The 26,351-nt window shown below is 40.0% G+C and overlaps 1 protein-coding gene across 8 annotated transcripts in view; it reads right to left on the reverse strand.

The window, feature by feature from the left end:
- The window catches only part of BACH2 (BTB domain and CNC homolog 2), a 364,684-nt gene that overhangs the window by 74,704 nt on the left and 263,629 nt on the right, over positions 1 to 26,351 (reverse strand). For all 8 annotated transcript variants that reach the window (XM_016956004.4, XM_016956002.4, XM_016956003.4 and 5 more), the window contains one exon: positions 2,077 to 2,331. In XM_016956004.4, the coding sequence (XP_016811493.1) occupies positions 2,077 to 2,319 (243 nt within the window). In that variant the 5' untranslated portion in view covers positions 2,320 to 2,331. The remainder of the gene's footprint in view (positions 1 to 2,076; positions 2,332 to 26,351) is intronic.

Genomic DNA, 26,351 nt, shown 5'->3' on the forward strand with positions numbered 1-26,351 from the left:
GTGGAGTGGTAATGGAGCGTTCTATTTTGAGTATGTAACAAGGATACGAATGTGAAAACGCTAGTGCTTATGCAGTCCTTATTTATTTATTTATTTATTTATTTTTTTGAGACACGTTCTCACTCTGTCACCCAGGCTGGAGTGCACTGGTGTGATCACGGCTCACTTGCCGCCTCGATCTCCTGGGCTCAAGTGATCCTCCCTCCTCAGCCTCCTGAGTAGCTGAGACCACAGGTGTGTGCCACCACCTCTAGCTAATTTTTAAATCTTTTGTAGAGATGGGGGTCTCCCTATGTTGCCCAAGACAGTCTTGAACTCCTGAACTCAAGTGGTCTTCCCGCTTTGGCCTCCTGAAGTACCAGGATGACAGGTGTGAGCTGCTGCACCTGGCCCCAGTCCTCATTTTTATCAGCTGGCTGCCTTCCTGCTCAGCAGGGGTAATAGCAGATGTTGCTTAACAAGGGTCTGGGATTTGAAGAAATCTCCACTACCCATATCTTGTTTGTCTATCAAATAGACAAACACAAATAGTGTTTTAAAATTTTAATTATTATTATTATTATTTTTGAGACAGGGTCTCGCCCTGTCACCCAGGCTGGAGTGCAATGGTGTGATCTCAGCTCACTGCAACCTCCGCCTCCCAGGTTCAAGCCATTCTCCTGCCTCAACCTCCCGAGTAGCTGGGATTATAGGCACGCACCACCACGCCTGGCTAATATTTTGTATTTTTGGTAGAGATGGGGTTTCACCATGTTGGGCAGGCTGGCCTCAAACTCCTGACCTCATAATCTGCCCGCCTCGGCCTCCCAAGGTATTATTTTTTTAAAGATGGGGTCTTGCTACGTTGCCCAGGCTTGTCTCGAACTGCTGGGCTCAAGGGATCCTCCTGTGTCAGCCTCCTGAGTAGCTGGGGCTACAGGTGCACTCTACTGCACCTGGCTTCTTGTTTTTTGTTGAATTTAGACATCTTTTGGTGGAGCAGGTGCTTGCCCCATCACTTCCTACTGTCCTATATACAACCTACTTCACTCATTTATATTATTTGCCAGGCCCCTGAAGGCATCTGGTTTGTGACTTCTGTGATTTAATACTGGTTGTAACTATCAGCATCATATCTGGGTGATGGGGTCTTTGGTTTCTCCTAAGATCGCTGTGAAGAGCTGCTTAGTCAAACACCACACAACTCTAGGGAATCTATTTGCAAAAACTATGGATGTGAGTTGTACTCCTGGGAGTTACAAAGTACACAGCTGGTGTAACTGTTGGTGGTGGCCCAAGAGCTGCACACCGCGCTGGTGGTACACAGGGAATGATTCTGCCTGAACACAAAGTATTATCCTTAGTCCCATAGGAATGACGGAAGTCAGGATGATGAACCAAGAGGTAGTGTATATATGGTTCAAAGGGTGACCATTTAATGGTTTGCCATTGTGAAGCCCATCTTTTGGGTTCCTACAACTTAAACCATCCAATTAAATGTCATCTCTGGACAGACCAGGTCCAGCTACTAGTGTTCCCAAAGTGCCAAAATAACCGTATTCACTGATGTAATTAAGAAACCTGAGTGGGCTGTTTTCAACAATGGTGAGAAAAGCAAGTTTACACTTCTTAGAATCTTACTGAATTAATGGTGAAAATTACTAGTTGCTTTTATTTTTCCCCCAAGCAAAGAAGGTGCTGTGAATGCTTTCGATCTTTTACTCTCAAGGGAAATCTAGTGATCCTTACACCATCTGAAAGACAGAAATCATAGCAATGATTCAGATCCCACATCTAGGACTGTGCCAAACTTAGGCTGAACCACTCAAAACCTGAAGGGTAAGTGAACTAGAAACTACAAGTGACTGAGCCACAGGTGAGGTTCAGTTCCCTTCAAGAAAGATATTCACATTCTGTGCCTCTGAGACTTTAAGTGTATCAAATAGAAACTGACTATGCCACAGACCTAACATGTGACTTGGACATCAACTCCTGAGTGGGGACGTGGCACCTAGTACATCTTCTAGCTCCTAGTCAGCCAGTTTTCTGTAAGTCAATAAACATTCATTAACAATCACACAAACCAAATTACTGTACCTCCTCAGGCAAGCTGACCACCAAATCATTTTTTGTCTGTCCAACCAGCGCCTGCCAAAAGTATTCACTGCATGCGGCCAGCACAGCCCGGTGGGCCCGGAACTCCTTCCTCTCCACGATCAAAGTCACGTCACAGAGAATATCCTTTTTCCGCTGGTCATTGAGGCCCAGGAGGATGTTGGTGCAGTGGACTGTGGACTCATACACATACATGGGGGAGTCAGGCTTCTCATCCACAGACATGCCGTTCACACCCTGAAAGAAAGAAAGAAACAAAGAAAGAAAGAAAGAAAGGCTGAGTCACCACAGCTGTAGGATCAGAGAGAGGAGGTGAGAAAGAACATCATGGTTCCTGTGTCCCACTGCCATGAGCATGGCAGGAAGGAGGGGAATTACCAATCAGCATATTTGTGCTTACTCTGTACAATGAGCTCAGGAAACATATCTGTAAAGTCAAGTTCCACAGCTGACTTTTATGCTTCCTACTTACCGCATTCTTTTACCCCATGGTAACAAAGCCAGATCTTTTAATAGAACATTTAAAACATTTAAAACACATTGGTATTTTAAAACTTGGTGGTTCTGATTTTGTTAGTAGGCTGAAAAAGAAATTTCACATGTAAATAGCCTCTATGCAAGGACTAACTTAGATTTGTGTGAAGAGGAAATGAATCATTTTGAAGTATTTGTAATGTTGTCTTGATGAAGTATATGTAAGTTCCTAAGGTGAAATTTGGCTGAGATGCCAAGTAGAGTAAACATCAAATCACAATACATATTTAACAAGTGAACCAAACTGTCTGCACACTGAAGACTCAGTAGAGTCAGCTATTGCATCTGCCCTCTGCCACTTCAAGGCAAAGCACAATTGCCGTAATGCTATAGTTGCTCAGCTCTTAGAAAGATGTGGAATCGTGCTGTCGTTATCCCAGCTGAACTGATGTACATCCCCTTTAAGGAAACACAATATATCACAATAGCAGTCATGAAAAAAGATGCATTCAACAGTCAAGATTACTTTTACAAAAGGTTCTTTGCTTTAAAAAATATCCATTGAAGTATTTCTTTTTCTTTTCTTTTTTTTTTTGAGAGGGAGTTTTGTTCTTGTCGCCCAGGCTGAAGTGCAATGGTGCGATTCTCAGCTCACTGCAACCTCCACCTCCTGGGTTCAAGTGATTCTCCTGCCTCAGCTTCCCGAGTAGCTGGAATTACAGGCATGTGCCACCGTGCCTAACTAATTTTTGTATTTTTAGTACAGATGGGATTTCGCCATCTTGGCCAGGCTGGTTTTGAACTCCTGACCTCAGGTGATCCACCCGCCTCGGCCTCCCAAAGTGCTGGGATTACAGGCGTGAGCCACTGTGCCTGGCCCCACTGAGGTATTTTAAAATACAGTATCTGTAATTAATTTATATAGTTACATAGTTTTTCTGTAATGTTTGCTAGAGTAGTAAGAATTCCAGTAGCGAGTCCTACTTTCTTTTTTGCTTTCTTATTTTTTTAAAACAGCTTTAACATACAATAAACTGCACATATTTATAGTGAGCAATTTGATGTTTTGATTGTGTACGTAACTGTGAAACCATCATCACAATAAAGATAGTAAACAAATCCATCATCACCAAAAGTCTCCTTAAGGCCCTTGTAATAATTTTTCCCTTGTACCCCTCTGTACCCCACCGCTGCAACGACTGATCAGCTTTCTGACATTCTATATTAGCTTGCATTTTCTAGAGTTTCATATAAATGGAATCATAAACTACATATTCTTTTATATCTGGCTTCTTTTATTCAGCATAATTATTTCACCATTCATTCATGTTGCTGCACATATCAAGTTTGTTCCTTTATTACTTAGCATCCTATTGTATAAATATAGCGTAACTTTTTTTTTATCCATTCATCTATTAGTGGATATTTGGGTTGTTTCCAGTATTTATTTACAAATAAAGCTGCTGTGAACATTCACATACAATTCTTTGGATGGACATATGCTTTCACTTCTCTTGGGTAAATACCTGTGAGTAGAATGTATCATATGGTATGTGTAAGCATAACTTTTAAAGAGTCTGCCACTGTTTTCCAAAGTGGCTGTAACATTTTACATTTCCACCAGCAGTTTATGAGTTCCAGTTCCTTCACATCCTTGCCAACATTTGGTATGGTCAGTCTTTCTAGTTTTGGACATTGTAATAGGTCTATTATATTTCTTTTTGGGTTTAATTTGCTTTCTCTAATGCCTGAAGTTGTTGAGAATCTTTCATGTGTTTATTTGACCTCTGTATATTTTCTTTGAAAAAATGTCTATTTAGATTCTTTGCCCATTTTTAATTGGGTTGTTTTCTTATTTTTCAGTTTTAAGAGTTCTTCATATATTCTGAATAAAAGTCCTTTATCAGATACATGACTTGTAAAAATTTTTTCCCAGTCTGTAGCTTGTCTTTTGATTCTCTTAAAAGTGTCTTTCAAGGAACAGAAAGTCTTTATTTGATGAAGCCAAAAAACCATCTTGGTGTCACATCTAAAAAACTAAACCAAGGTCATAAAGATTTTCTCTTATGTTTTCTGCTAGAAGTGTTATTTTTTTAGCCCTTACATTTAGGTCTATGGCCCACTTTGAGTTAATTTTTGTGTAGGTAACAGGTATGGATTGAGGTTCTCTTTTTCCTTTTACATAGGAATATCCAATCATTCCCGCAGCATTGTTAAAAAGACTCTTTTCTCTCCCGAATTACCTTTGTACTTTTACGGAAAATCAGTTGTTTTTACATGTATGAATCTATTTATGGACTCTGTCTTTTACTATTTTTATGTTTGTCTACTTTTGTTTTGTTTTTTTTGGAGACAAACCTTGCTTATTTGTACTTTTACTGAAAATCAGTTGTTTTTACATGTATGAATCTATTTATGGACTCTGTCTTTTGCTATTTTTATGTTTGTCTACTTTTGTTTTGTTTTTTTTTGGAGACAGGGTATCACTTTGGAGTGCAGTGGCATGGCCATAGCTCACAGCAGTAGCTGGCACTACAGGTGTGCATCACCGTATCTGGCTAATTTAAAAATATTTTTTGTATGCCTGTAATCCCAGCACTTTGGGAGGCTGAGGCAGGCAGGTTACGAGGTCAGGAGTTCGAGACCAGCCTGGCCAACACAGCGAAACTGCGTCTTTACTAAAAATACAAAAATTAGCTGGGTGTGGTGGTACGTGCCTGTAATCCCAGCTACTTGGGAGGCGGAGACAGGAGAATCGCTTGAACCCAGAAGGCGGAGGTTGCAGTGGGCCGAGATCACACCACTGCACTCCAGCCTGGGTGACACAGCAAGACTTGTCTCAAAAAAATATATATATATGTGTGTGTGTGTGTGTGTGTGTGTGTGTGTGTGTGTGTATGAGTGATGAGGTCTCGCCATATTGCCCAGGCTAGTCTCAAACTCCTGGCGTCAAGTGATCCTCCTACCTCGGCCTCCTAAAGTGCTGGGATTACAGATGTGAGCCACTGTACCCAGCCTCTATATCTACTTCTATGTTACTATCATAGTGTCTTGATTTGCTCTTTTTCAAAGTTAGTTTGATCCTTTGCATTTCCATATACATTTTATAATCAGCTTGCCAATTTCTACAAAATAGACTGCTGGAATTTTCACTGAGATTATACTGAATCTACTGATGAATTTAGGAAGAACTGCCATCTTAACAATAATGAATCTTCTGACCCATGAACACAGTCTCTTTATTTAGATCATCTTGAATTTTTCTCAGCAGCCGGGCATGGTGGCTTACGCCTGTAATCACAAGACTTTGGGAAGCTGAGGCAGGTGGATAACTTGAGGTAAGGAGTGTGAGACCAGCCTGGCCAACATGCTGAAACCCCATCTCTACTAAAAATACAAAAATTAGCCAGGCATGGTAGCGTGTGCCTGTAATCCCAGCTACTTGGGAGGCTGAGGCAGGAGATTGTGTGAACCCAGCAGGAAGAGGTTGCAGTGAGCTGAGATTGCGCCACTGCACTCTAGCCTGGGCGACAGAGCAAGACTCCATCTCAAAAAAAAAAAAAAAAATTTTTTTTCTCAGCAATATTTTAATTGAAAATTTTTTTTGGAGACAGTCTCACTCTGTCACCCAGATGGAGTGCAGTGGTGCGATCTTGGCTCACTGCAACCTCCACCTCCTGGGTTCAAGTGATTCTCCTGCCTCAGCCTCCGGAGTAGCTGGAATTAAAGAGGCATGCGCCACCGTGCTTGGTCAATTTTTGTATTTTTAGTAGAGACGGGTTTCGCCAGGTTGGCCAGACTGGTCTCGAACTCCTGGTCTCTCCTCGGCCACCCAAAGTGCTGGGATTACAGGTGTGAACCACCACACTGGGCCCTCAGCAGCGTTTTATGGTAGTATATAGGTCTTTTATATCTCTTTTGTCAGATTTATACCTAAGTATGAATATTTTTGATGCCATTGTAAATGGCAGTCTTTTAATTTCAATTTCTAATTTTTCACTGCTAGTATATACATACAAATAATTTTTGTATTTTGATCTTGTATCTGGAAACCTTGCTTATTAGTTCTCATAGCCTGTTTTTTCTTGGTAGATTCCACGGTATTTTCTACATAGAAGATTATGTTGTCTGTGAATAAAGATCTCTTACTTTTTTTCCAATTTGGATAATTTTAATGTCTTTTTCTTACCTTACTGCATTGTCTAGAAGCTCTAGTTCAATGCTGAATAGAGGTGATGAGACTAAATATCCTTGCTTTCCTGATGTTAGGAAGAAAGTATTCAACCATTCACCATTTTGTATGACGTTAGCTATAGATGCTTCATAGATGCTCCTTTTGAGCTGAGGAAGTTTTATTTCTTTCTCTCCCTCTCTCCTCCCCTTCCTTCCCTCCCCTCCCCTCCCCTTGTGTTCCCTTTCTTTTTCTTTTTCTTTTTTTTTTTTTTTTTTGAGACGGAGTCTCACTCTGTCGCCCAGGCTGGAGTGCAGTGGCGCGATCTTGGCTCACTGCAAGCTCTGCCTCCTGGGTTCACGCCATTCTCCTGCCTCAGCCTCCCAAGTAGCTGGGACTACAGGTGCCCGCCACCATGCCAGGCTAATTTTTTTGTATTTTTAGTAGAGACAGGGTTTCACCATGTTAGCCAGGATGGTCTCGATCTCCTGACTTTGTGATCCGCCCGCCTCGGCCTCCCAAAGTGCCGGGATCATAGGTGTGAGTCACTGTGCCCGGCCTCTTTTTCTTTCTTTCTTTTTCTTCAGTGGCACTCATGGCTCACTGCAACCTTGAATTCCTGGGCTCAAGCAATCTCCTGCCTCTGCCTCCTGAGTAGCTAGGACTACAGGTGTGCACCACCATACCTGGTTAATTATTTCTTATTTTTTTTTGTAGAGATGAGGCCTTGCTATGTTGCCCAGGCTGCTCTTGAATTCCTGGCCTCAAGCAATCCTCCTACCTTGGTCTCAAAGTGTTGGGATTACGGGTGTAAGCCACTGCGCCCAGCCCTGTGTTTGCCTTCTTATACATTGTTGGATTCAATTTGCTAACATTTTGTTAATAATTTTTCATCTATGTTCAATACGGAGATTTGTCTGTAGTTTTCTTACATAGTTTTTCTGGCCTGGTTTTAGCATCAGGGTATGATGATCTCATAAAATGAGCTGGGAAGTATTTCTTCTTCTTTAATTTTCTAAAAGCTTTTTTTTTTTTTTTTTTTGTAGAATTGGTTTTATTTCTTCCTTAAATGTTTGGTAGAATGTACCTGTGAAGACTTCTGAGCTGGGATAGTCTTTAACTATAAATTCATTTTTTTAAATTGTCAAATTTATTGGCATAAAATTGTGTGTGTGTGTGTATATATATATATGTATATTTTGTTTTGTTTTGTTTTGTTTTGTTTTGTTTTTTTGAGACAGATTCTTGCTCTGTTGCCAGGTTGGAGTGCAGTGGTGCAATCTTGGCTCACTGTGAACTCCACCTCCTGGATTCACAAGTGATTCTCCTGCCTCAGCCTCCCGAGTAGCTGGGACTACAGGTGTGCGCTACCATGCCCAGCTAATTTTTGTATTTTTAGTAGAGACGGGTTTCACCACGTTGGCCAGGATGGTCTCAATCTCTCGACCTCGTGATCCACCCACCTTGGCTTCCCAAAGTCTTGGGATTACAGGCGTCAGCCACCGCCCCTGGCCTTTTTATTTTTTTTATTTTTTAAAGAGACACTGTCTCACTTTGTTGCCCTGGCTGAAGTGCAGTGGTGTGATCATAGCTAACTGCAACCTCAAACTCCTGGGGCTCATGTGACCTTCCTGTCTCTGGCTCCTGAGTAACTAGGACTACAGGCCGTGCCACCATGTTCAGCTTTTTTTTTTTTTTTTTTTTTTTTTTAAGAGATGCAGTCTTACTATGATACCCAGGCTGGTCTTCAACTCTTGGTGTCAAGTGATCCTCCTGCTTTGGCCCCCACAAAGCACTGGGATTACAGGCGTGAGCCACCACACCCAGCCCATATATAGTTTTTAAAAATATTCCTTCTAATATGGGTTGAATCTGTACTGATGTCACCTCTCATATTACTGACACTGAAAATTTGTGTCTTCTCTTTCTGATCAGTCTGGCTAGAGGCTTAACCATTTTACTGACATTCTCAAATAACTAGTTTTTGGTTAGTTTTTTTAAATTATTCTATTTTCTAGTTTGCTGATCTCTATTCTCATTGTTATATCCTTTATTTTGCTTACTTTGGGTTTAATTGGGTCTTTTTTTCTTTTCCAGTTTCCTAAGGTGGTAGTTGAGCCCACTAATCTGAGATCTTTTTTGTCTTTTCTAACACAGGCTTTAATGCTATAAATTTCACTCTGTTTTAGCAGTATCTTGCAAATTTTGAAATGTTTAATTTTTACTCAATTCTTAATGCTTTAAAATTTCCCTTTTGATTTATTCCTTAATGCACAAATGATTTACACGTGTTTTTTGGCTTCCAAATATTTGGGGGAGTTTTTAGTTATCTTTTTGTTAATCCTCTCTGATTTAATTCCATTGTGGTCACAGAACAAACTTCATATGACTTTAATCCTTTTAAATTTATGGAGACTTGTTTTGGGTCCCAGAATGTGACCCACCTTGGTAAATACTACATAAGCACTTGAAATGTATATTCTGTTGTTGGCTGGAATGTCCTGTAAATATCAATTAGGTTAAGTTGTATGATGAGTGTTGTTCAAGTCTTCTAATATCTTTTCTGATCTTCTCTCTATAGGTTCCGTCATGTATTGAGAAGGAGTACTGAACTTTCCGGCTACAATTGTAGGCTTGTCTGTCAGTTATTGCAATTCTATTAGTTTCTGCCTCATGCAGTTTGAAATCCTATTAGATGCATACATATTTAGGGTTTTTATTTTTTCTTGTAGTATTTATTCCTTTATCACTATGAAGTCACCTTTTAATTCCTGGAAATATTCTTTGCTCTGAAATCTACTTTGTCTCATATTAACATGGTCACTCCATCTTTTGTTTGGTGTTAGCACAGTATATCTTTTTCTACTCTTATTCTTTTAACCTTTTTGTGTGTTTATATTTAAAATGTGTTTCTTGTAAGTAACATATAATTGGGTCTTGCTTTTTAAAAAAATCTAATCTGAAAACGTCTGAGTTTTAATTCTGGTGTTTAAAACATGTATGTTTAATGTGACAATTGATTTGGCTAGGTTTAGATCTGCCATTTTGCTACTTGTTTTCTATTTGTTCTTTATTCTCTTTTCCTTCATCTTCTGACTCTCTTTGTGTTAACTATTTTTTTATGATTCAATTTCATTTCAATTATTGGCATGTTGTTTTGTTATTTCATTGGTTGTTTTAGGATTTATAATATGCTTCTTTAAGTTATCACAATCTGCCTTCCAGTGATATCATAATATGCTTCTTTAAGTTATCACAATCTACCTTCCAGTGATATCATACCATGTCGTGTAAAGCACAGTAGTATGCTTCCATTTCTCCCTTCCTGGCCATTGTACTATGCATTTTACTTGTTACTTGTTAAAACCCCTGTACTATATTGTCATTACTTTTGTTTAGTCAATTACCTTTTAAAAAGATATAAATAATAAGAGGTAACATTACTTGCAGTGCAGGTATACTAGTGATAAATTATTTCAACTTTTCTCTGTAAAAGCCTGCTGCCTTCATTTTTGAAAGTTATCTTTGAAGGGTATAGATTCCAGGTTGACAGGTGTTTTTTTTTTTTTTTCTTTTCAGTACTTTGAAAATTGTCATTCCACTGTCTTTTCACCTGCATTGTTTCCAGTGAAAAATCTGTCATCCTCATCTTTGTTCCTCTGTATGTAATGTCTTTTCTTCTCCTCTGTTGCCTTTAGGACTTTTTCTTGATCACTTGTTTTGAGCAATTTGATTATGATGTGCCTTTGTGTAGTTTTCCTCATGTTTCTTGAGCTTCTTGGATACGTGGATAGTTTTAACCAAATTTGGAAAAATTTTGGCCATCATTTTTTCAAATATTTTTGCCACGATTTTTTTGTCTTCTCCCCTCTTCTCCCTTGGGGAGTTACATATAATATTAGACCATCTGCATTTGTCCCGTCGCTCACAAATGCCCATTTTTTTTCTTTTGGTACTTTAAAGAAATCTCTTACATTTCACATTGGATAGTTTCTTTTCTTTTTTTTTTTTTTTTGAGGTGGAGTTCAGTGGTGTGACTTTGGCTCACTGCAACCACTGTCTCCTGGGTTCGAGTGATTCTCCTGCTTCAGCCTCCCAAGTAGCAGGGATTACAGGTGTGTGCCACCATACCCAGCTAATTTTTTTGTATTTTTAGTATAGACAGGGTTTCACCATGTTGGCCAAGCTGGTCTTGAACTCCTGACCTCAAATAATCTGCGCATCTCGGCCTCCCAAAATGCTGGGATCACAGGCTTGAGTCATCATGCCTAGCCACATTGGTTATTTTCTATTGCTAACCCTTCGAGTTCACTAATCTCTTCTTCTGCAAGGTCTAATCTGCCATCAATCTTTTCCAGTATAATTTTCATCTCAGACACTGTGGTCCTTATCTCTAAAAGTCCCCTTTGGTCTTTTATAAAAAATCTTCCATGTCTCTACTTAAGATGTTCAATCTTTCTTCTAACTTTTTGAACACTTGGAATATAGTTATAATAACTACTGCAATGTCCTTGTCTGTTAATTCTAACATCTTCTGGTTCAGTTTTTATTGTTATTTATCTTCATTGTGAGTTATATTTCCTTGCTTCTTTGCATAACTGAACATTTTTGATTGGATGCCAGACAGTGTAAAATTTACCTTGTTAAATGCTGGATATTTTTGTGTTCCCATAAATAATCTTGAGCTTTGTTCTAAGACACAGTTGAGTTACCTGGAAGCAGTTTGATCCTTTCAGGTTTCGCTTTTGAGATTTGTTAGATAGGAAAAGCAGCATTTAGTCTAGGGTTCATTACTCCCTACTACTGATTCAAGACACTTCTGAGTACTCTATCTAATGACCCCTGACATATGTGTTTTCTAGTCTGGCTGGTAGGAAATGATGTTATTCCCAGTTCTCTGAGTTCCCTTTGTTTTGGGTGGCTGTCTCTCCATCCTTGGGTAGTTTTCTTACCTGCATCTGCTGATCAGTACTCTGCAGAATATTAAAGGGAAACTCTCTGAAGATCTCTGGAGTTCTCTCTCTGCAGCTCTCTCTTCTCTGCTACCCTGCTTTCTGAACTCTATTATCATCTTTCCAGACTCTTAGCTCTGTCTCTTCAACTGAAGAGTCAGCCAGCTCTTCCTTGGTTCTTCCTTCCTGTGCCATGGCCTAGAAACTCTCAAAGCAGTATGCTGAGTTCAGTTTGTTTTCCTTTCCAGGGGATTACTATCTTTTGGTTCCTGATGTCCCATGTCTTAAAAATCATTATTTCATATATTTTATCTGTTTCTATAGTTGTTTTAGGAGAAAGGGTAAATCTAGAACCTATTACTCCATCTTGGCTGAAAGTAAAAGCCATAGGTTTATTTTTTATGCTACAATTACTCCAAACACTTTATAAACAATAACTTACCACAATGCAAAACACATAGTATAAACTTTGCTCTGCTATATATAATGGTTTCTAATACCCAATTACAAAGATGCCTCTGTGAAGAATTATTAGTTCTTTGGTATTCCAATAAAAGATAAAATATTTGTGAGGTTTGTTATCTGGAATCATTTTTTCAACGGAATTAGAATAGCATTCTAAATAACACAATTCAGTTATAATGACCCTAAGCCACGGGGTAAGATCGAGTTCACCTGGCTTCTGTCAATGACTAGGAAATTGCTGCTAAATTCTTTATTATCTAGTAAGAAGACAAATATTTTCTATTCTGGCTTCTTATTAGTCCTTCATTTTCGTGGAATGTTTTCAGGATTTTCCTATCTCCCATATAGGGTCTCAATTCTGATTTGTTTTCTCCATTCTTAGTTTTCAAATTATAATTCTTTCTCCTACCACACTGAGTCTCCTCAATTAGTCTACAGAAATTATTGAGTTAAAAATCATAATAGCTTGCATGTATAAGGAAACACTCAAAACTTGGTGGAGCATTTAATGTTCTAGGTCACGGATGGTGTGTTCAATTCATAAAAAGTAGCAGATTTATAAGGGACATCTCATTTTTCCAGTTCATTTATGGGTAATACATATTAATGTGCCTACACCAAGATAGAAGCTTGTGTTGAAAGAAACAAAGCCATAAATTCTTTAATGAAACATGAAATGAAAGAAAATAAAAAGAGAAATGAAAGTGAAGTGCAGTGGAAACAGGAGTGGACCAGGGATGTTTGGGGCTTTTGGTTTAGCTCCAGCATTGACCAACTTTGTGGATCTGGACAAATTGCCTAACTGTTTGGGGGCCTGCTTCCATGTTTGTAAAATGAAAAGCATGAACTAGAAGACCAATAGTGTTCTTCCAGATCTACAATTCTATGAGTCTATAAAAGAAATATATCTGATTGATCACAAAGAGTAGGATACTGTCATTTTAACTGAGAGAAGCTAGTTTTCTTTGACCTTCTAAAGACCATTTTGTGCTGTTATATTGTTGTTGATGTTGCATGGCTTAACAAAACTGCCCCTGCAGAGCTGGTTACAGGGAATGGGGTGGACAACAAATATACAAGGAAACCACAGCCTTCTGGGAGAGTAGAAACTAGGACCCAAACCCCTGCTCTTTCTGGGCTCTAAGACGGTTGAAGTTCTCAAGAGTAGACTCCATATTCTGCTAACAGGGCAGGTTTAGAAAAACAAAGATATAGCAACATAAGCATCCCAAGTTGATGAAATTGGCTGTGACAGTCACATAAACATGGGCATCTGCTTTTTGGGCTAAACTTACTTGAGAGCTTTGGAAAACACTGAAAAAGTATTAGTTTTGTTCATCAAATGGTATAATCTAAAATATATCACTTTCATGAAGCTGTTGTTAGACTAACCTGTCTGAAGATTTTCTTGAATATATTACATTATTTCTGGATAATAATTCTTTATGCCATGTCAGTATTACTTTCTTCCCCTTGGCCTTTACCTACCCCTCCTTGTTGGTTCCTCTTCAAACATAATGGAACATACCTTTCTGCTTTCTTTAAAAATCAGTCAGCCCTTCTCAACCTCCAATTATCATGGGTGCATTGCTATGGGTTGAATGTTTGTCCCCTATGAAAATCATGTTGAAACTTAATCCCCAATATGGCAGCATTAAGACATAGGGCTTTCAAGAGATGATTGGGACATGAAGGCCCTGCCCTCATGGATTAATGAATTAATGGGTTATTGAAGGAGTGCATTAGTTATCATGAGAGTGGGTTTGTTACAAAAGTCAGTTTGGCCCTCTCTCATGAGCTCCCTCACCATGTGATGCCCTGTGCCACCTTGGGATTCTGCAGACAGTCCTCATCAGCAAGAAGGCCCTCCCCAGATGCGGCCCCTAGACCTCAAACTTGCCAGCCTCTAGAACTGTAAGAAATAATTTTCTTTATACATTACTCAGTCTTAGGTATTCAGTTAGAGTATCAGAAAACAGGCTAAGACAGGTGCTCTTCTATGAACTCCCTCCAATTTGTCTGCTTTTGACTGGCCAATGCCAAACTGAATTCTGCTTCTCCTGTTTCCACTAGGTTTTCTTTTTTCACTTGCCTTGCTAATATTAAACAACATTCCCCTCCGCCCCCCACTCCTCCATGCAGCAAATCCTGAAATCTGCAGCAGGACCCATGGGATCTAAGAATGAAATGGTTTATAGTGAGTAACAGAACCCAGAATAGCATGGAGGAGTATGACAGCCAGTCTTTAAGCATTAGACAACGTGTTAAAGTATGTAGACATTAGCTGAAATCAGATTGTAAGGAAGCTTTCCAAAGGTTCTGATTTGGGTTTTGGCTGGATCTCATTCTTCTTTTTGCAGGCCAAAAAAACCCAGCTGCACATGTACATACACATATACCCCAATCATCTCATCATATGGTTCAGCAGTAAAAGTAAATTACTATTATTTTATCATAGTATATTCATCCCCTTAAGAAGCTACACGGACCACAACTCTTATTACTCGAAGGTACAGTATTAATGAATACAGACTTACTCATTAACTCACTCATTGACTCTTCATTCATTATCGGGTCATATTCAGAAATGAAAATGTCTAATAGTTCTGCGGGTAAAAGTATAAAGCAAAAAAGTAAAAAAAAAAAAAAAAACCAACAAAAAAATCACAGTGGGATCTGAAAAGCTGCAATTCACAAAAAAGTAGAATGTTAAGATTTTCAGACAACTTGTCATGTCTAGAGTGCTTCAGATGAAAAGAAACGAATATGCCTTGCAGGTAATGAAAAAGACCAAATTATAAACCATTTCACTTGAAATTCAAACTACATTTCTCCCAGAAACAGTGCATTAAGTAAATACTTCTGTGAATCAAACACTAAATTATTTAGTAATTGCTGAGTAAATTCCTGCTCTTATAAAACATGCTTTTAAAAAAAGTTATTTACTGTAAAACTGTAAGGGTTAGTTCTTATAAAAGAAAGTTTTCAAGTCTATAGACATTTTAGAGTGCACAGTGCTATAAAAATTACTTACTTATTACTTTTGGATTGGAAACACTTTCTAATGCATCAAGACTAAAACTTCTTACTTTAAGTGAAAAGCAATCCGATTTCAGTATTTTCTAATGGAAAACTGCAGTGCTTGTCACTTAATGTCCCTAATGCCTTAGATAGCTAAAGTAAGGGCCCTGACATGGAGCAGCTAAAACGTTTTGTGTTCCTTATTTACTCAAACACTCCATCTGCCTGCATACTAGTTAGTGCCAAGGGAACTGAAATTTAAGGCTGTTGTTAGGAGGAAGCACTTGCAATTGTATCACCAAATCCTTAATAGCTCTGAATGGTTCTCGTAATTCAGTATAAACTTCTATTTTCCTTGACCTTCTAGGGGAAAGTTCAATTTACTGACAATGGTTTTTACTGTACTGCTGAAAAATATACCAAAAACTTTAAAAAGGAACAATTGTAACAAGTCCCAATTTTTTTGCTAATTTTTGTTATTATTGCTGCTTGTTTATTCTTTCAAATAGGCCAAAATAAAAAATAACCCAAATTTCCAAAATATCTGGTAATAAACTAGTGGCAACTACTAGCACTTTTCCTGTATTTAAATGTAATCGACATCGGTCAGGCACGGTGGCTCATGCCTGTAATCCCAGCACTTTGAGAGGCCGAGGTGGGCAGATTGCTTGAGGCCAGGAGTTGGAGACCAGCCTGGTCAACATGGTGAAACCCTGTCTCTACTAAAAATACAAAAATTAGCTGGGTGTATTAGTGCATGCCTGTAATCCCAGCTACTCAGGAGGCTGAGGCACAAGAATTGCCTGAACCCAGGAGGCAAAGGTTGCAGTGAGCCAAGATCGTGCCACTGCACTCCAGCCTGGGCGACAGAGCGAGACTCCGTTTCAAAAATGAATGAACGAATGAATGAATGTAACCAAAATGGAGAGTCACAGTCTGATACGGAAACTGAGGTGGAAGAAATATTAGAATGTTGGTAGCAGACTGTATGTATTGGTCCAAAGGTAATAAAGAATTAAAGATATATAGCCACTAACCTAGAAACAATAAGAAAGTTTGACAATATCAAGTGCATTGATGGTCAGATCAACTTCTTTGGAAAACAGTTTGGCATTATCTAGTAAAGTTGAAGATATGCATAGATTATGACCGAGTAATTCCATGCCTAGGTTATACCCTAGAGATACTCCTGGATATCTGTAACAGAAACTCTGTATAAAGAGTGTTCACAGAATTGTTCAGAATAACTCCCAACTGGAAACAACATCATGTCTATCCGTAGCAGAATGCATAAATACACTGAGATATATTTATATATTCATATAACGGAACAAAGCAAATTAGAGCCACATGCAGCAACATGGAGGAGTTGCACAAACCTAATGCTGAATACTGAGCTACAGAAACAAGACACAGGATAATAACATACAATCTGGTTTCATGTATGTCAAATTCAAAAATGGATAAAAAACATCTAGGGATATATACTGTTATGGAGTGACATGGTTTGGATCTGTGTCCCTGTCCAAATCTCATGTTCAATTGTAATCCCCGATGTTGGAGGTGGGGCCTGGTGGGAGGTGACTGGATCATAGGGGAGGTTTCTTGTGGTTTAACACCATCCCCCTTGGAGCTGTTGCCTCAATAGTGAGTTATCATAAGACGTAGTTGTTTAAAAAGTGTGTGGCACCTTCTCCCTCCTCTCTTCCCTCCTCCTGCTCTGGCCACATGAAGACCCTGCTCCAGCTTTGCCTTCCACTGTCATTGTTAAGTTTCCTGAGGCCTCCCAACAAGCAGACACCACCATGCTTCCTGTACAGCCTGCAGAACCGTGAACCAATTAAACCTCTTTTCTTTATAAATTACTCAGTCTCAGGTATTTCTTTATAGCAGTGTGAGAACTAACACATGGAGTAAATGTGTCCTCTCAAAATTCGTATGTGGAAATCCTAATCCCCAGTATAATGGTATTTGGAGGTGGGGCCTTTGGGAGTGATTGGGTTATAAGGGTAGAGCCCTCATGAATGGGATTAATGTCCTTATAAGAGACCCCCTCTTACTCTCTTTCTGCCATGTGAGGACACAAGAAGATGGCTGTCTGTAAACCCGGAAGACAGCCCTTACCAAGAACTGGACAATGCTGGCATCCTGATCTTAGACTTCTAACTTCCAGAACTGTGAGAAATAAATGTTTGTTGTTTGAGCCACCCAGCCTATGGTACTTTGTTATGGCAGCCTGAACTAAGACATATACAAAGGTGGCAAAACTATAAAGAAAAGACTCAGAATAGAGGCTCCATTTACAGTGAGGCAGTATTCACCGGAAAGGGACACCGTGGGGTTTCAGGGGTGCTGTTGCATGCTCTATTTCTTGACATGAGTGACAGGTAAACATATTCCCACTTTAAGTTATACATTTGTTTTATGCACTTTTCTACATCTACTATATATATATCCCAGCTCCCCCATATTAAAGACTGTAGGAGAATGTTAACAACTCAAGTATTGAGCACCTCCTTTAGGTTCTGTGACTTAATCACAAAGGTCCTAGGGTGCACTTTGGGCTTCAAATGAAAAAAAACACACCCACACCTTAAATCCTACAACTTATGGTCGGGAAGGTCCTTAAAGGCAATCAAATCTAACCAATTCCAAGTTGTACGTTTTCAGTAATAATCTACAAAAATGGGCCAAATACAGGGATGAGGCCTTTTGGGAGATGGTAAGAAATCTGAGCCCAGGCCTTTGCTTTGCAGTAAAACTTTTTTCAGAGATCTCGTGTTTTGTCTTCTCTCTTGTTAAAACCAAATCATTTCATGCACTTCTATTTCCTTATCTATGCAAGGAGGAAATAAACTAGGTGACTTTTTAGTTCTAGTTTCTATGGTTCTATTAAAGTATAGGAACTTTAGGAAAATCCTGAAACATGAGCTTTTCTAACTGTGGTTCCTGAGAAGACTTTTTAAGGAAGCTAGAGATGCTCAAAAGAACACAACTGGCTGGAAGGGAAAAATGCCATCACATAACTTTTGAGAGAGATGAAGAAGAGGGGAAGACCCATCCAATAACAGTGTGAACTTTCCCCCTTATAAACAGAGTCAACCCAAAGGATGAATCAAAGGTCAACTTTCACACATTAATGGAACACAGTGCCCATCAGTATTGAGCAATAGTTCGGCATTCTCTTTCCATGGCCAAAACAGTGCTCTGGTGTGCAGGTCAGCGTCTCCCTCAAAAGCCGTCTTAGGTATGTGGCTCTGGAATTAAGCGGGGTGTCCATCCTCTCCTCTTGTCTCCACCCAGCGATGTCAGATGAGACTACCCCGTTTAGCGGGCCAGAGAGAAGGCTACAACTGGGATTTAACAATAGCATGGTGCATAACTGTCATCTCAAAAAGGAGATGAAATCAGCGGGTGAAAGGGAGCCCATGTCAGGCCATCCAAGGGGCATGATTACTGTTAGTGGTGGTTGGTGGTGGTGGGGCAGTGGGTGTGTGGACCAGGGAGAAAATGTGCAATTTAGCCATGGGCAGATTTGGATATGCAGCTTTGTGATCATCGCACTGGTCTTTTTTATATGTTGATGCTTGCTTTTGCTTCTTTTGTGTAACCCCCCAGTTAAGAGTAAAGCCAAAGCCTCCATCTATTCTTCTGGGCTAGGTCATTTTCTGCTCTTGGCAAGCCTTCTTTTCTATATTGTCACTTCCAGTTTGTCTCTGGTATTACTTCTTTGTGTCTATGTTCTCCATTTATATTCATTTCTCATACATTAATCTCTGCTTCCTATTAGCATTTGCTTCGTGCCTATTAGGAGTTAGAGGACAGAGAAAAGTCATTTCTTTTCTGCATTTCTCTTTATCAGGGCATCTGTGTGAAATATTCTCTCCCAGTGTCCCCTTCCCTCCCCTTGTAGCCAGAGAAATATTACCCTAGAGCTTCACGCTGCTAATGTGAGAAGAAATTGTGAACAGTGATTAGGAGGCTAAATGAGGGTGGTGGAACCTATTTACTTCATTAAAGTTCCTTCAGGGAAAATACGAGGATGGGAAACTGAGAGATAAGGGTTAATACTAAAAGAATAACAGATCCATTTGACTCAGAGCAATCTTCAGTCTGCCTGGATTCTATCAGACACCCTTCTCCATGGGGAAATCATTACAGAGAAATGACATGCAAAGTGCGCCATAAAGCATCTGAGTCAAACCAGAGGGAGGATGACTCAACGGATCATTTTACATTTTAATAGAAGGCACTGCAGATTTGTACCTAGTGCACAGTTCAACGCAGGGCTCATAACTCCTCCCCAAAACTTCTTCATCGGGTGGGAGGGGAGTTCCCAGAACCTGACAGAAATTATTCTGTCTTAGAAAAAAACCAAGTCAAAACTCACAACAGAGAATCAAGACTAAGAAAAGACAACAGATAGTCAAATGCCGAAAAGAGGGGAGACTGCAAGTCTAATTTCAACTTTAGCATTTCTGTCAAACCTAAGACACAGACTGAAAATTGAGCTCAGTCATTAGTGGACTTCAGATGTCATAAAGGAGTGGGGAAGATGGAAGGAGGAATGGAGGGGGAGAGAGAGGAAAGAGGAGAACGCTATCAAAGTGCTATAATTAAATAATTGTGTTTCTTAAATTAGTTTTGCAAGATTTTCCAATGATAATTACTGTCAGAAGTTTGCCCACCAGGTCAGTGACAATGCTGGGCTTGAGTTTCCATGTGAAGTCAAGAAGCAATGTATTAGTCATGCCATTGTTCCTAGTATGTTTCCCAGGCCAGGTATTGCTTATAGATGCTAATATGTATAACCTGCCAAAGTTAGATTCATCTGACCAGGGATTATGATGTTAAGAGACTGGATTGTCAAACCTAACTCCTTCTTGGAATGGGGGTGGGGGTTACCTCCAGACACACTTTTGTCTGCCTATACATAAAGAATATCTATAGTTTCACAGCTGTTCATCTGCCTGATCTCTACTGTTGCCTGCCCCAGCTCCTAAGAGGGCACGCGGTTTACAGGTAGGAAAGGAAACAGAAGTGAATACTGAGGCTTGGCAGAAATACAGCTTTCACAGAAAAGATTCTTAATAAAAGGAAACTTGCTTCTTTCATGCATTGGGGTCTTTTGGACAACATGATTCTGTTCTGAAACATCATCTCTGCAGGGATGCAGGCTAGAACGAATGAAGTTTAGATTGCAAGTTGGTTCACCCGGTAACTAAGAAAATCGAAATTCAACACCAAAGGCAGGCAGCATCTAATGGGGTGAAAGTCATCTAGCTTGAGGGTCATTCAGGTAGTGTTTTGAGAAAGGTTTGATTTCCACTGGAGCCTAGGCACGCCTGAAACCCACTCCTGTTTTTCCATTTAAAAATGATGAAAACCATGAGGCTAAGACCACTGGTTGGCAGTCTGTTAAGTCCCATATCAAGTAACAAAAGCATCTGGACCACCTGTCACCACGCAGGAGGTCAAATGGAACTGGAATGTTAACACGCAGGTCAAATGCCCTTCAGAGAACACGGTGAAAAGGCAGTGAAAAGGAATGGGAGAAAAAGAATGTGCTTGCAGCTTTCCAAGTCCCTGTCCTGTCCTTGGCAGCTTCTCAGAATGACGATTATTGTGACCAAAAGGTAGTGACACACATGCTACATGACACTTAGTATACTGTTTAAGATACAGACGGTCTTATATGCCTATACCACTGTCACTCACACACGATTTCACCTCACAGAATATGCTTCAGATAAAGCCAAGTATATTAAGGAAGAGATTATTTTTTTAATTCACTCATTATAAAAAGTCAGAATTGTACTGCCATGGGGGCAGACAATACCCCCTCTCCAAACGGTAAGGAATGGGTGCCACAAGGGCTCATTGGCCAGTTGGTACCGGACAGACACAGTGTTTCGCACTTTCTTGACTCTAAAATGCACCCATTTTCCATTTCTCCTTCCATCCTTAGATAGAGGGGCTCCATTTGAATCCCTGCTCTCCTGCTTCCTAGCTGCATGGCTTTGGCTTTGGGCCCATTGTTAGACTGTGTAATCCTTGGTCTTTCTATGTACAAAATACTTATGTGAGGATTAAACGAGATGAAGCAATAAAGTATCTAGGATGGTCCTTGTTTTACAGTAAACACAAATAAAAGCTATTCTTATGAAAATAAAGTTAATTTCTTTGCATATTATATACACTTGTAATTCTACATATGCTGAAAATTTCTTATATTGAGGCAAATCTGGACTGCATGAAGAATAATGTATATTTTTGTTTGCCAGATTCTCTTGCTTAAACCTGGGGAAGGGCCAATTTGCTTAATTTCCATCCAAGACCTGCAAGAGAATGATGGGATAGGTGTGCATTCTGGTACTTGCTGGCAACTTCGGCCATGACACTATGTAGACTTCCTTCTGCAACATCCCTTGATGACTGTGAAGGTCAAATAAGGCAACAGATCTGAGACCTCCCTGAGAAGTGCAGAGTACTCTGCTCGCATCAGGAATTATCCTCACCACTATTTGACTAATCCTACACATAATTATATAAAGAATGTCTGCTCTTATGGGCACTTAGCCCTGATATAGTTCACTCTCATACCAAAAGAAGGCATCTGGCAGATGGGGGACTTGTATTGATTCTCATCTGATAACATTTCCTAAAAGATTCCATTCCTTCAGATTTGTTAAAAGTGCATGCTTTGGATATTCTACCCTCCCATTTCGGGCTTTTCCTATTTTCTCTCTCTGCTACCTTTTGCATGTATGTTCTGCCCCAATCAGAATCCTCTTTCATCATAAGGGGCAGGATCCTGCAGTGGTGACAGGTCAGGCTCTGGGGCCAGCCTGCCTGCATCTGAACCATGACCACAATGCTACCTCAGACAAACCACGTGAGCTCTCTGTAAAGATTTCTCATCTGTAATCCAGTGGTCACAAGGCGTAAGCAACTTAAAACACAAACGTGGGAAACAGAATGACTCCTGGAGAATAGTAAGCACCCATTAGATACTGCATACAAAGATGGTCTACAGAGGCAAGGTAGTGCAGTGGTTGTGGATGGAGGCTCTGGTGCCAGCCTACCTGGCTTTGAATTCTGACTCTGTCATTCACTAGCTGCAAAACCTTGCACAAGACACTTAACTTTTCCGTGCCTCAGTTTCCTGATCTGTACTAAAAGTACCTGATAAAGGGCACCTATCTCATAGAACTGTGAGGATTAAAACATTTTACGTGTTTGTTTGTTCATTAATTCACCAATTTAACATATAGTAACTGGTCCATCAAATTAGCTCCTCTTTTCCAACCATGCCAATTTTCCCCATTCACGTTTCATTTCCAGTTTGACAATGGCTTGCCTTTTCTTCACGTAAGTATTTCCTGCTTTTGGCCCTGCCCACCTAACACCCAGACTCTCCCAGCCTGCTTCCTATCTCGGAAATAACAATAGTTCTCTAACTGCATAGATTTAGGGTAACCACAGCAGGTTCAGCGATCTGCATTTTAACCCCATGACAGCTGATTTCAAACAGCCCTACAAACTAAGACTCCCCACCCTGCCATTCCAAGAACGAGGGGACTTGGGCAATTTATTTAAGTCCTCAGAGTCTCCTTATGTGTGAAATGAAGATAAAAACTGTCTCCCGAGAGATTGTTAGGAGGTTTCAATGTGATGGCTCAATCCCTGGCCTCCTCAGGTCTCTGTGCAGACATCACATTCTCAGTGAGGCCTCCCTAACCACCCTGCTCCATTTAAACCACAACCCCAGCCTCCCGCCTCACTCTCCATCCTCCCTCCCTGTTTATGTTTCTTTATAATGTTTTCACATCTCACACACACTATATTTTACTCATATTTTGTTAATGACCTATTTTTCTATTGAGGGCAGGAATTTTTATCTGTTTTGCTCACCATTGAAGCCGCAGAACTTCAAAGTGCTACACTCAATACATACTTAATAAGAAAGTGACTAAAAAAGACTTTTCCTAATCCCAACAGGTCCATATGTCACTTCTGTTTCTGCTGAGGTCTCCTTCCAGCCTGTTTCTTCACACATATCCCTACGCTCTCCAGAGCTGCTTGTCTTTTCTGGGCCTCAAGGTCGCCTTGCCTATCCATTTATCCACAGAAAACTTACTCCATTCTGAGCAATGCGAGCGTTAGAGAAAACTAATGATATAACCTCCAAGACACACAGCCAAGATAATGGGATGGTACAAAAGCAAAAGAAAGGCTTAGATTGACACAGTGAAGGAAAAGCTCCCATTTGCAGAGATGCTGAGTAGAAGGTCTTGAGTGTGCTTTATTTCTGAAGCTCTCTGTGCTCAAATACTCACGAATCCAGAAACACATTCCTTGCCCATTGGCTCTATACAATGTGGATCCTTGCAGAGTAGAATTAGGCTGTTCTCTCCTGGTAAAAGCTTGTGTGCTCTTGCTTCTAAGAGATGGCTCTGATCCCACCCCCTTATGTCCACGGCCTATCTCAAACTGCCAAACAGAGGACCAATTATGCCCTTCCTTTCCGCAGCCCTCAGGAAAACAGCCAGCACACAGGACCCTCAACGGCACCCTCAGGATGATGCTTTCAGAATGTGACAGCGACCACAGCCCAGGCCTCTGCTGCCCTGGGAGTAGACGTGGCTCTGGAAGGCCTGGGTTTGAGAGAAGATGGTAGGAGGAAGGTTTCTGATTTTCGAATGAAAATCAGAGCAGCAGGGTTTTTTGAAAAGATCAACAACATTGATAGACCGCTAGCAAGACTAATAAAGAAGAAAAGAGAGAAGAATCAAATAGACGCAATAAAAAATGACAAAGGGGATATCACCACCGATGCCACAGAAATACAAACTACCATCAGAGAATACGATAAACTCCTCTACGCAAATAAACTAGAAAATCTAGAAGAAATGGATAAATTCCTCGACACAGACACCCTCCCAAGACTAAACCAGGAACAAGTTGAATCTATGAATAGAGCAATAACAGGTTCTGAAATTGAGGCAATAATTAATAGCTTACCAACCAAAAAAAGTCCAGGACCAGATGGATTTACAGCCGAATTCTACCAGAGGTACAAGGAGGGGCTGGTACCATTCCTTCTGAAACTATTCCAATCAATAGAAAAAGAGGGAATCCTCCCTAACTCATTTTATGAGGCCAGCATCATCCTGATACCAAAGCCTGGCAGAGACACAACAAAAAAAGAGAATTTTAGACCAATATCCTTGATGAACATTGATGCAAAAATCCTCAAGAAAATACTGGCAAACTGAATCCAGCAGCACATCAAAAAGCTTATCCATCATGATCAAGTGGGCTTCATCCCTGGGATGCAAGGCTGGTTCAACATACGCAAATCAATAAACGTAATCCAACATATAAACAGAACCAAGGACAAAAACCACATGATTATCTCAATAGATGCAGAAAAGGCCTTTGACAAAATTCAACAACCTTCATGCTAAAAATTCTCAATAAATTAGGTATTGATGGGATGTATCTCAAAATAATAAGAGCTATCTATGACAAACCCACAGCCAATATCATACTGAATGGGCAAAAACTGGAAGCATTCCCTTTGAAAACGGGCACAAGACAGGGATGCCCTGTCTCACCACTCCTATTCAACATAGTGTTGGAAGTTCTGGCCAGGGCAACCAGGCAGGAGAAGGAAATAAAGGGTATTCAATTAGGAAAAGAGGAAGTCAAATTGTCCCTCTTTGCAGATGACATGATTGTATATCTAGAAAACCCCATCTTCTCAGCACAAAATCTCCTTAAGCTGATAGGCAACTTCAGCAAAGTCTCAGGATACAAAATCAATGTGCAAAAATCATGAGCATTCTTATACACCAATAACAGACAAACAGAGAGCCAAATCATGAGTGAACTCCCATTCACAATTGCTTCAAAGAGAATAAAATACCTAGGAATCCAACATACAAGGGATGTGAAGGACCTCTTCAAGGAGAACTACAAACCACTGCTCAGTGAAATAAAAGAGGATATAAACAAATGGAAGAACATTCCATGCTCATGGGTAGGAAGAATCAATATCATGAAAATGGCCATACTGCCCAAAGTAATTTATAGATTCAGTGCCATCCCCATCAAGCTACCAATGACTTTCTTCACAGAATTGGAAAAAACTACTTTAAAGTTCATATGGAAACAAAAAAAGAGCCCGTATTGCCAAGACAATCCTAAGCCAAAAGAACAAAGCTGGAGGCATCACGCTACCTGACTTCAAACTATACTACAAGGCTACAGTAACCAAAACAGCATGGTACTGGTACCAAGACAGACATATAGACCAATGGAACAGAACAGAGCCCTCAGAAATAATGCCGCATATCTACAACTATCTGATCTTTGACAAACCTGACAAAAACAAGAAATGGGGAAAGGATTCCCTATTTAATAAATGGTGCTGGGAAAACTGGTTAGCCATATGTAGAAAGCTGAAACTGGATCCCTTCCTTACACCTTATACAAAAATTAATTCAAGATGGATTAAAGACTTAAACGTTAGACCTAAAACCATAAAACCCTAGAAGAAAACCTAGGCAATACCATTCAGGACATAGGCATGGGCAAGGACTTCATGTCTAAAACACCAAAAGCAATGGCAACAAAAGCCAAAATTGACAAATGGGATCTAATTAAACTCAAGAGCTTCTGCACAGCAAAAGAAACTACCATCAGAGTGAACAGGCAACCTACAGAATTGGAGGAAATTTTTGTAATCTACTCATCTGACAAAAGAATCTACAAAGAACTCCAACGAATTTACAAGAAAAAAACAAACAACCCCATCAAAAAGTGGGCGAAGGATATGAACAGACACTTCTCAAAAGAAGACATTTATGCAGCCAAAAGACACATGAAAAAATGCTCATCATCACTGGCCATCAGAGAAATGCAAATCAAAACCACAGTGAGATACCATCTCACACCAGTTAGAATGGCCATCATTAAAAAGTCAGGAAACAACAGGTGCTGGAGAGGATGTGGAGAAACAGGAATACTTTTACACTGTTGGTGGGACTGTAAACTAGTTCAATCATTGTGGAAGTCAGTGTGGCGATTCCTCAGGGATCCAGAACTAGAAATACTATTTGACCCAGCAATCCCATTACTGGGTATATACCCAAAGGATTATAAATCAT

This window comes from Pan troglodytes, chromosome 5 (genome assembly GCF_028858775.2).
Source record: "Pan troglodytes isolate AG18354 chromosome 5, NHGRI_mPanTro3-v2.0_pri, whole genome shotgun sequence".
Classification (NCBI taxonomy): domain Eukaryota; kingdom Metazoa; phylum Chordata; class Mammalia; order Primates; family Hominidae; genus Pan; species Pan troglodytes.